The 11,906-nt window shown below is 44.4% G+C and overlaps 1 protein-coding gene across 4 annotated transcripts in view; it reads right to left on the reverse strand.

The window, feature by feature from the left end:
- Window positions 1-11,638, reverse strand: part of LOC117365122 (inositol-trisphosphate 3-kinase B-like) — a 108,087-nt gene extending 96,449 nt beyond the window's left edge. For 2 of the 4 annotated variants that reach the window (XM_033955100.1, XM_033955101.1), the window contains exons 1-2: window positions 11,528-11,638; window positions 430-1,208 (exon numbers count right to left, since the gene is read on the reverse strand). In XM_033955100.1, the coding sequence (XP_033810991.1) occupies window positions 430-870 (441 nt within the window). In that variant the 5' untranslated portion in view covers window positions 871-1,208; window positions 11,528-11,638. Of the gene's footprint in view, window positions 1-407; window positions 1,209-11,527 lie in introns of those variants that run through there. The other 2 variants (XM_033955103.1, XM_033955102.1) reach the window with 2 other exon arrangements.
- Between the last annotated feature and the right edge of the window lie 268 nt (window positions 11,639-11,906).

Consider the following 11,906-nt stretch of genomic DNA (forward strand, 5'->3'; position numbering starts at 1 on the left):
GGGTCCCACAGTCTGTGCAGTGCTCCCTAGTGTTACAGCCCTATGTGAGGGTCTCATATTTCCTTCAGTGCTCTGCAGTAGTGTACCTGTATTTGAGGATCCCACAGTTCCTGCAGCGTTCTCCATGTTACAGCCCTGTGAGAGGATTCTACAGTCTCTGAAGTGCTCCCTAATATTACAGCCCAGCCTGATGTGAGAATCCCACACTTTCCATAATGTTCCCCATTATTTTAGCCTTATGTGTGCTTCCCACACTCCCCACCACTATAGCCACACCCCAGCAGCACCCCTTGCTGCTACAGGTGTATGTGAAGGCCCCACACTGCTTACAAATCCATTGAAGCTATAGGCCACATATGACCATAAGTGCATGACCTTCAAGATGCTGCTGTGGCAACAGACCTCACCTCCACAGTGGTCCTGTCTCACCTTTCGAAGGACCTTTCTTCTGCTATGGACTCTCTCCTCTTCATCACTGAAGACCTCATCAGACTCTTGAGAGGAATAGGTCAAGGAGGAGCACGTTGAGGTGCTGGAGACCGAACGGTCAGAAGATCGGAATAGCTTCTTCTTGGGTAGGTCTTTAAAAATCATCTCAATTTGATTTGTAGGTTCCCCCCTCATTTGGTGATGCTGACCCAGGAATTCTTGATCTGGCCTATGATGCTTTGCAGGAATTTTCAGGCTCGGGGCACAAGCTTCAGGATCTGCTGTTGCCAACGTACTTGGCAGATATGTGGCTTCCACGTTAGTCTCATGACTGGTGCCATGTGGAGAGGATCTGCTGGGCTCCTCTAAGTCAAATCCCTGTTGAGTTGACTTGACGGTGCTTCCAGTCTCAGTTCTTTCTCTTAAGTCCAGTTCTTCCATTTCCCTCAAAGTAAGGCACAGTCTTTGTGGCTGGTGATAAAAGCTTTACAGCTTCTCCAGTTTTTAAAAATATTTTGTTGAGAACAATAAAGGTGTCCTTCAAATGGCCACTGAAAACGACATCTACGTGACCAGTTGTGGAAAATTAACTGGCCGTTCTTCCCATACTCAAATCCCCACATGTAACTTGAGCCAGCTGGGAGATGTAATAGGAGAAAGTGTTGTATTTTTGCAAAAACAAAATACCATATGTCACCATAAATGTGCATTAGGGGTGGCTGAGCATGAGTTTGGAGCTTGTTTGATACCCTCTAGGGATGGAATGTTTAGAAATAAACCTGCAAAAGAAGAAACCAGAAAATGTCAAAGTGTGCCTTTTGTTTCTCTTTCCCTCTTCAGCAGTTCTTATACTTCCTCTTGTTCTGAGCTGCTTTACCCCACATACCCCTCTCTCTTCCCTCAGTTCCTGTCTACTTATTGTCCCTGTCACTTCTCTGGTTTCCCTCAGCACCAATCATCTTAATAGCACTACCAAATAGGCATAACTTTTACTGAATCAATGCTCAAAACCAATGGCTCAAAATTAGAACAAAAATCTTAATAGTTGGACTAATAATAATGTATTCTCAAAAGCACAGTGAGCTGTCCAATCTATGAAATGCAATAGCAATACTTTTTTGTAAATCAGACCTCGGCAGTGCAACCCAGGAACCAAACGTGTCACCGAGTTTGGCGCACTACACCTTCTTCATCGGTCTATATGTAAGATCTTTTTTTATTGAAACGAAAGAGCAAAGCCACGGTAGTACACAATCAAATGAACAACCCCCCCAAGCCCCCCAAAATAAAACAACCCCTTCCCAGGCCAAAAATCACTCCCCCCAAAAAAACAAGGTCATAAACAGAGCAGTTGGTAGAAAAAGTATTAAATAAGCAGGAGAGCACCCCCCCCCCCCCCCCCCCCCCCGGGACCTGTACATCCAATAGGAACACTCAAAGACAACTAGGCAACAAGAAAAGAGAGAAAAAAAAATTACACACCCATTCACACAATCATCCACAACCAATCATACCTACAGTCCAGTCCTGGAGACCCCCTATCATGGCCTTCCCCCAGAATCCAAATCAAATAGAATTGAGGCCTAAGCTTCTAGCCCTAAATGCCAAAGACTGAATATACGAATCCCAAACTTGTAAAAAAAAGGCGTTTCTTTTTGTGTCTTCATCGGTCTTTAAAATATTTTTTTTTATATATCATGTAGTGTTATAAATATCTTTGATCTCTTTTTAATGTATTACATTTTACCAAAACTATTTTAAAGAACTTAGCTTTATGTCAGCAGAGATTTCATCCGACATGTTTCGCCATCAGGCTTTTTCAAGGAAACGTCCCCTTTGCTAAACCACCTGTCATTTAGACTGCATATTCTTTAAAGCCAAAAATTGTACTAAACAGTATATGAATTAACTTTTACAGAAACCATAAGAACTTACAATCTCATCAAGACACAGAGAGGTTTCAAGAAATATATTTATAAAATAACAGAGTTAAAACCAACCAAGCTATGATCAAGAAGAGCAAAGGTTTAGGATCTATCACAAGCAACCTCCAAAAGGAGAGATCTGGACATGAAAAGAAGCAGCACGGCGCACCAGCTCAGGAAACCTATTCCAGGCGTACAGTGAAGCAAACAGCCAAGAGCAGTTCACTCAAAGAGCAGGGTTCCTGAGGAGGGATGGGAGGTTAGATAAGAGAGGCGAGGTCATGAGGAACTGCAGAGTGAATGCAGTTGTTAGTGAGCCAGAGAAGACTGACATTTATTTACAAAGTCTTGTAGTCCATGCTATCTGAAACTCTAGGAGGGTAACAAATAAACATATGCAAATGCATAATTCACATATATATCAAAACAATCAAACTAAAAATAACATAAAATAATGAAGTAAAAACACAACCCTAACGAACTGATTACTCACCAGCTCTTGAAACTCATACACACGTGGAGGGGCATAATCAAAACAAACATCTAAGTCCGTTTTGGGCCTAGGGCGCTAGTTGACCAAAGTTGGCAACGTCCAAAAACCATTCTTGAAAAATATGTCCAAAGTTGTTGGGGGGTTTTTTTTATCGAAAATCATCTACTTCTACGTCCAGCCGTTTGATCGTCCAGACCTCTAGTACGTCTGTCTGTATACTACATTCTCGTCCAAAAAATCGTCCAAGTCCCAAATGCCTAGAACCAGACCTTTTGCACATGGGAAGGGCTAGCAGAGTGATGGACTGGCCACCCTGACATGGCAACAGAGTAGTGGGGCACCTTACAAGGCACTGCTGTGAATAGTACAAAAAGGTTGCCACATAAACATTTTACCACAACTCCCTTGCAGGTCATGATGAGCCCCCCCAAAACCTACTATACTCACTTGTCTATAACCCCAATAGCCCTTATGGCTGAAGGTGCCACCTATATGGCAATATAGTAGGGTTTGAGTTTTTTGGGTGGATTCACATTTTCTATCATGAATGCAATGGTTAGAGTGGCTTATGGGCCTGGGTCCTCCTCTCTATGGTTCACTAGCCCACCCCCCAGACTACTTAAGCTACTACCTCTGTACAGCTCTACTAGGCTTTTCTATGCAAGGTGCTGATGTTCTGGAGGCAGGTATGTATGTTTTTATTTCAATTTTTATGTGGGTGTGGATCAGGGATCACTGGGGGAGTGTGTGGGGGCCTGTACTTTGTGTCTGCAGTGGTTATCTGGTTACTTTGGATACCTTCTAGGCACCTAGACCTATTTTTAGATCACCTAAGTCACAACGTATAAGTTCTGTCTAGACCAGTGGTCTCAAACCCGCGACCCAGGGGCCACATGTGGCCCACCAGGTACTATTTTGAGGCCCTCGGAATGTTTATCATAATCACAAAAGTAAAATAAAACAGTTTCTTAATCCTATGTCTCTTTAGCTATAAATTACAATATTATTATGAAGACTTAGCCAAAAGGAAAGATTTATAAACTATAAAGAGTTTTACCTCATGCAAAATTGTCATTTCTTTAATAAGACATTAACTATTTTTTTCTGAGGCCCTCCAAGTACCTATAAATCCAAAACATGGCCCTGCAAATGGTTTGAGTTTGAGACCACTGGTCTAGACAACCTTGTAAAACTTTCGATTATCCCTGCAGTACAAATAAGTCTAGGTTGGCCCACATCCCGCCCTAACCACTCCTTCAAAAATGCCCCTTTCAGCTCTGGGTGCACAGTGGGATTCAGAGGCCTAAAAAGTCTGTGGATTTGCCTAAAAACCCGTTTTGATTATCGGCACTTGGATGACCTGTCTTGTAGGTCGTCCAAGTGCTGATTTGGGTGGGTTTTTAGACATATTTCTGTTTCGATTATCAACCCCATGGATGAAACTTAGATGTTTGGAGCTTGACCTGTTTTAGAAGCATCTAACTGCCACAAAGTTATCCAAACTGACCAGATGACCACTGGATACATTAAGGTATTTCTCCCTTCACACTCCCTCTCTGCTCACTAACCCCCCTCCCACCCCATCCCCCACAATCTGAAAGCCAGGTTACTTAAGACATCAATAGGTGTCTCAAGTAACTTGGTGGATAGGTTAGTGAACTATAGAAAGGAGGATCCAGGGCCATAAGCCAATCTAATCTTACATTTATGGTGGAAAGTGTGAGCCCACTAAAACCCACCAAAACCCTACTCTGCTGCCATATAGGTGCCACCTGCAGCCATGTGAGCTATTGGTGTGATAGATGGTCTAGTAGGTATTGGGGGAGTTTGGGAGAGCTCAGCATAAATTATAAGAGGTAAATGATGAGATGTACTTCTGACACTCTTTATGTTAAGTTCACAGCAGCGCCCTCTAAGGCAGTGGTTCCCAACCCTGTCCTGGAGGACCACCAGGCCAATCGGGTTTTCAGGCTAGCCCTAATGAATATGCATGAGAGAGATTTGCATATAATGGAAGTGACAAGCATGCAAATCTGCTCCATGCATATTCATTAGGGCTAGCCTGAAAACCCGATTGGTCTGGTGGTCCTCCAGGACAGGGTTGGGAACCACTGCTCTAAGGTTTCCCACTGCTGTGTTGACATATCTGTGTGGTCAGTCCATCACAATGATGACCCCTCCCAGGTCCAAATAGTTTGGATTTGAACATTTTCAACTTGGACTTTTCTTTGATCGAAAGTGGAGTATAAATTTGGTCATCCTGGTGGCCTAGATGTCCAAGTAGACAATCTAAAAAAAAAATAAAAATTGGGGGGGGGGATACATTTAGCGCAGGGGTAGGGAACTCTGGTCCTCAAGAGCCGTATTCCAGTCGGGTTTTCAGGATTTCCCCAATGAATATGCATTGAAAGCAGTGCATGCAAATAGATCTCATGCATATTCATTGGGGAAATCCTGAAAAACAGACTGGAATACGGCTCTCGAGGACCAGAGTTCCCTACCCCTGATCTAGCGATTTGGCTTTTGAAAATGAACATTTCTGTACCTCCGACTTTGGACGTTTAGCAGGAAATGTCCAAATTGGACTTACACGTCCTTTTCAAAAATGGCCCTCCACATATACAGAGCCTTAAATTAATAAAGAATATCCATCAAAGGAAGAAGAAAGTGATATGTGTAGCGTTAGATGCAGAAAAAGTGTTTGAGTAGAATGTGACCTTTTATTTTAGATTTCAGAAAAAAGACTCTGGAGGAAAAAAGGCAGAGAGGTCAGGAAGCTGAATGGACGATTCAGTGGGAGACCTATGAGGTTATAGCATCGGAAAGAGAAACATAACTTCATAACATGGGGTTAATATTCAATGATGGCAGTGACCATGCCAAGTTTAATTTCAGCAATTAATTTTTAATGCAGTCAGCATGCTATTGCTTCAGGTTTTGTTTAGACCTGCTATTCAGATTTTGATTATTGTTTTGAATAAGTAAATAAATAACTAGTTGCTGAATATTGCTGAAATCTGGATAACTTGAAAGCCTGCCCCCTCCTTGCCCTCCCTTTGCCTCTAAATCAGCGGTCTCAAACTCGCAGCCCATGGGCCGAATGCGGCCCGCCAGGTACTATTTTGCATCCCGCAGTCTGTATTAGTGCTGCCCGCTCTTTGCAGGGTCCTCTGGCTTCCCCCCTGGCCTCCCGCTCTTACCTTCAGATAATTATGGCAGCCTGCAGAGAGGATCGCCGGTGCTGTAGCGATCCTTGCAGGCTGCAGTCGTCCTCAGCAGCATGTTCCCTCTGCTGCAATCCTGTCCCTGATGTCAGAGGAGGGTCAGGACTGCAGCAGAGAGAATGAGCTGCGGAGGCTAATGGCAGCCTGCAAGGATTGCTACAGCACTGGCGATCCTCTCTGCAAGCTGTGGTAATTAGCTGAAACTCATACTGGGAGGCCAGGGGGGAAGCTGAAGGATGCTGCAAAGAAGGAGGGAACATGCAGGCCTTCGGGGGAGGCCCCTGGTGTAGAACACTGAGGGAGGGAAGGGAGAAGGGGTACTGCTGGACAAGGGGAGCACAGAAGGGAGAAAGGGTACTGCTGGGCAGGAGGGAGGAGGGAAGGGGTACTGCTGGACAGGGTGGGAGGTAAAAGGAAGGGAGAAGAGGTGCTGCTGGATCTAGCAAAAGGGAAGGAAAGGAAAGGTGCTACACACTGGAGGGGAGGGTGAGAAGGTGCATGGGAAGAGAGCATGTAGGGTTGGGGATGGGAAGGAAGGATGACACTCGAGAGAAGAGGCAAGGACAGAAAAAGCGTGCAGGAGGCAGAAAGTGTTGGACTCATGGAGAAGGTGAGACAGATGGGGAGGACAGAAAGGAGGGAAGGAGAAATATTACACTGGGGAAGGGGGAGAGGGCAGAGAGTGAAAAGTTGGACTCATAGAGAAAGAGAGACATGTTGGTTGGGGGAGGGAAGGAGAACCAGAGAAGAAGCATGCAGCAGGAAAAAAATGTTGGACTGGTAGAAAGGAGGGAGAAATGTTGGACTGGGAGGGGATCCAGAAAGTAGGAAGGGAAGGGAGATGGACTGCAGGGGGCAGAAAGGGAAATAGAAATGTTACACTGGGGGGCGGGGGGAAGGAGGGAAGTAGAGAGATGTCAGATCATGGAAATAGGGAGGGAAGGAAATAGGGAAGGTAAGAGATGGAAAAGTAGATTTTGAGAAGAAAGCAGAAAAAAATGAAAAATCGAATGTTAAGTTAATGCCAAAGATGGATGCAAGGCAAAAAGTGAAGACGGAGAGAAAAACAGTCAATGCACAAGAAGGCCCTGGAAACATAGTTAAAAGCACAAAAAAATAAAGTCACCAGACAATAAAGGTAGGTAAAATTATTTTATTTTCAATATAGTGATTGAAATGTGTCAGTTTTTGAGAAAGGAAAGTTGTTAAACTTTATCTGTCAGGGCCACAGTAAAAATAGGGTACTTGGAGGGCCGCATAAAAAAATAATGCCTTATTAAAGAAATGACAATTTAGCATTAGTTTATAAATCTTTCCTTTAATAAGACATTAACTATTTTTTCTGCGGCCTTCCGAGTACCCAAAAGTCCAAAATGTGGCCCTGCAAAGGGTTTGAGTTTGAGACCACTGCTCTAAACCATATGGATAGTATCAGGCGGGTTTATGGCCCAATACTATTTGTGTAAGGGCTGAAAATTCACATAGGGAAGTTCTACATTCACCAGTCAGCAGTGGATATATAACTTCCCTTGAATATCACTTCGCTAAAAGTTGGTGAGGCACTCGTGTAAGGTTTGTATTGAAAGGGACCTAGACAAGCTGGAAGACTGGGCGAACAAATGGCAAATGCGCTTTAACGTGGAAAAATGCAAGGTCATGCATATAGGGAAAAAGAACCCGTTGTTCAACTACAAATTGGGGGGGGCATTGTTGGGAGAAAGCAGTCTTGAGAGAGACTTGGGAGTGCTGGTGGATGCATCACTGAAGCCATCTGCACAGTGCGCAGCGGCCTCAAAAAAAGCCAACAGGATGCTGGGCATCATAAAAAGGGGCATAACAACCAGGACGAGGGAAGTCATCATGCCACTGTATCGAGCGATGGTGCGTCCGCATCTGGAATATTGCGTTCAATATTGGTCGCCGTACCTCAAGAAGGACATGGCGGTACTCGAGAGAGTCCAAAGGAGAGCAACGAAACTGGTAAGAGGGCTGGAACACTGCCCATATGCCGAGAGGTTGGATAGGCTGGGGCTCTTCTCTCTGGAAAAAAGGAGGCTCAGGGGTGATATGATAGAGACCTTCAAGATCATGAGGGGCATAGAGAGGGTGGATAGGGACAGATTCTTCAGGCTGAAGGGGACAACAGGTACGAGGGGGCATTCGGAGAAACTAAAGGGAGATAGGTTCAAACGAATGCAAGGAAGTTTTTTTTCACCCAAAGGGTCGTGGACACTTGGAATGCGCTACCGGAGGACGTGATTGGGCAGAGTACGGTACAAGGATTCAAACAGAGACTGGACGGATTCCTGAGGGATAAAGGGATCGTGGGATACTGAGAAAGCTAACCAGAAAATAAGTATAGAAACCCGACCAGGTCGTGCATGTGCAAGACCGGAGGGCTAGGACTTTGATGGGAAGATAGCACTCAATGGGAAACCAGGGTGGCATGGGGGGCCCCTTCTGGTGATTTGGACAGGTCGTGACCTGTTTGGGCCACCGCGGGAGCGGACTGCTGGGCAGGATGGACCTATGGTCTGACCCGGCGGAGGCACTGCTTATGTTCTTATGTTCTTATGAAAGCCATGAAAGGAGATCAGAGCACCAAGGAAACAAGCACAGAGAGAGAGAAGTTCATATGTCTCCGTTTATAGCCAGAGCCAATTCAAAGGTAGGCACCCTTAGGCAACCTTCAGCCTTATACCCGCCTTAGTTGATCTTTCAGGCCCCTAGCCTGCAGCCCCCTCCCCCTGGGTTTTGATAATTAAATTCAACAATCACTTGGAGTATTGTGTTCAGTTTTGGAGACCGTATCTGGCGAAAGACGTAAGAAGACTTGAGGCGGTCCAGAGGAGGGCGACGAAAATGATAGGAGGCTTGCGCCAGAAGACGTATGAGGAGAGACTGGAAGCCCTGAATATGTATACCCTAGAGGAAAGGAGAGACAGGGGAGATATGATTCAGACGTTCAAATACTTAAAGGGTATTAACGTAGAACAAAATCTTTTCCAGAGAAAGGAAAATGGTAAAACCAGAGGACATAATTTGAAGTTGAGGGGTGGTAGATTCAGGGGCAATGTTAGGAAATTCTACTTTACGGAGAGGGTGGTGGATGCCTGGAATGCGCTCCCGAGAGAGGTGGTGGAGAGTAAAACTGTGACTGAGTTCAAAGAAGCGTGGGATGAACACAGAAGATTTAGAATCAGAAAATAATATTAAATATTGAACTAGGCCAGTTACTGGGCAGACTTGCACGGTCTGTGTCTGTGTATGGCCGTTTGGTGGAGGATGGGCAGGGGAGGGCTTCAATGGCTGGGAGGGTGTAGATGGGCTGGAGTAAGTCTTAACAGAGATTTCGGCAAGTGGAACCCAAGCATAGTACCGGGTAAAGCTTTGGATTCTTGCCCAGAAATAGCTAAGAAGAAAAAAAAAAAAATAAAAAATTTAAATTGAATCAGGTTGGGCAGACTGGATGGACCATTCGGGTCTTTATCTGCCGTCATCTACTATGTTACTATCACAATCATCACATAAAATCCTATAAAAATGGAGGTTAAAAGTTTGTTCTGATGATTCTTTGAATTTGTGTGGCTGTCAGGACCTACTGTTTGACTGTAGTTGCTGCCCTAGGTGCTTGCCTAGTCTTGCCTAATGATTGGGCTGGCCCTGTTATTGCCCCTGCCTGCCTTTCTCTCTCTCTCCTAGACAGTTCGTCTATGTCTTTCTTTCTCTCCTTATTGGTGAGGAGGGTCTTGGTGATATAGTTTCTACCACTGTTTTAAGAGGCCTCTTCCATCACATTAGGGTTCCGAAATGCCTCTTTCTACATGAGGGGGTGCTGAAAAGTTCTCAACTCAACCAACCAACTTCCTAAATTCTGAGTATTATTTTGCCACTGAAAGCTGAAAAGAGTATTATCTTATTTCATTAAGTGCCAATTTGCCGAAACAAAATTCTATGTTTTGACATTGTTTCAGATCATTGGTTGAAACATTCATGGCATTCTCTTCTTGATGGGCTGAGAACTTCTCAGCACCCCCTCGTAATTGTGTTTAAGTAGGATGAATCCATCAATCATACTCGAACAGTTCACAAGAAATAGAAGCTTATTTCTGAACAAAAAGATATCAACTCAAACCCGAAACCATTTTATGTCTTGTCTTTCTTAAGTATTTCAAATAGCATTTTGTGGGGGCAAGGGGAGCTTATTTTACTAATTCAATTGTTGGTTAAAATATATTTTTACAAAATTTATTGAGGCAATTTTCAAAGGTAAATTATCTCACCTTGGCTTTCTTTGATGACTGGCAGGTGTGAGGGATGTTAAAAAAGCATCTGTGCTCCTTACACCTGCGTGAAACCACTTCTTTTTAATACAGCTGAAAAGCACACACTTCATGATACCTGTATATAACATATAGCTGCATTTGAGGAGGGTGTTTTGCCTGTTTACTTGGGTAAGTATCCTTGCAAATTGCTTCAGTCCGCTATGCTGTGCTCCTTCCCAAAGACCTCTGTGTTCATTATGCACTGCTCCCACTTTTATGAATAAATCAAGGTGTGCTGCTCATCATTCGAGCTCTCTCTCCTCATGTAGGCATTGCACTGATATATATGGAGAGCATGAAGACAGCACAAAGAGCTGAAGAGGGGAGAGCTGATAGGACAACTGCCCAAGATCCAAGCTGTGAGGAAGAGGGGATCCATTGAGAGTCAGATTAAGGCTACTAGGAGTAGAGGTCTTGCAAGCTAGGATACTGTTCAGGGCCCCAGAATACCCCTAATCCATCTCTGCTGAAGAGAGGTCCTTCATTTGAGTCCTGTGTAGACATCAAACTAATGTACTATACATAAAGCATGAACATGGACAGCAGAAGAGCAGATCTGCATCAGAGCCCTAAGGGTCACGCTAATACATACACATAAAGCGTGAACACAGCATGAACAGCTGCAGAACAGATCTTTGTTGGAGCCTTGTACAGTACAGGCTTTTTACTGATATAAGCGAAGCAGAGATACAGCACAGACAGCTGAAGAGTGGACCTCCATCAGATTCTCATGTAGGCATTTCAGCGACATACATGAAGCACAAATAGAGCTGAAGAAAAGCCTGTTGAAATGGACATGTTTTAAAGAAGGATAACAAGCATATATTAAAGGAAAAGAGACTTTCAAAGCAAATCAAAAGAGGACATAAGAGCACTGGTGTTTATAAGAATCTTGCCTGGCATGCCCCCAGCTCCCTAACCTCTTCCTTCCCTCCAGCAGAGCCATCCTACTAAGGGTAACAAGTCAGCCCAATGTGCCTGTAACTTCCTGGGCGCACTGGCGATAGGATGATTTTCCTTCCTGCTCCGATGCACTGGAGGAAGTGTTTCATCATATTATCTGAGGTTTCCTGAGGGCTAAGGAAAATAGAAAAAAGCTAGAGGGAGTCATCTTGCTGAGAGGTGTCTTACCTTGAAGAAAACGCAGCAGTCTCATCAAGGGCTCTGCTTCTTCAGACAACTAGGCTGTGCTCAGTCAGGGTTTTAAACACCTCCCCTCTGTGTGAATGCAGTCCCGGGAACTAGAGGAGGGAAGGACAAAGTCAAATGGCACAAGAATTCCAAAGCGGACTCTTAGTGCCCTCTTCTGGTTGACTGTAATATTGATAGTAGTAAAAATTATTTTGGATTGACCAAGAATGCATAGAGAAATGGCTTGCACAGACAAGGCTGCTGCAAGAGCATTAGACACCCTAGAGCAGTGCTTCTCAACCCTCTCTTGGAGACACACCTAGCCAGTTGAGATTTCTGGATCACCTCAATGAGCATGCATGAGATAAATCTGCATATA

This window comes from Geotrypetes seraphini, chromosome 8 (genome assembly GCF_902459505.1).
Source record: "Geotrypetes seraphini chromosome 8, aGeoSer1.1, whole genome shotgun sequence".
Lineage (NCBI taxonomy): Eukaryota > Metazoa > Chordata > Amphibia > Gymnophiona > Dermophiidae > Geotrypetes > Geotrypetes seraphini.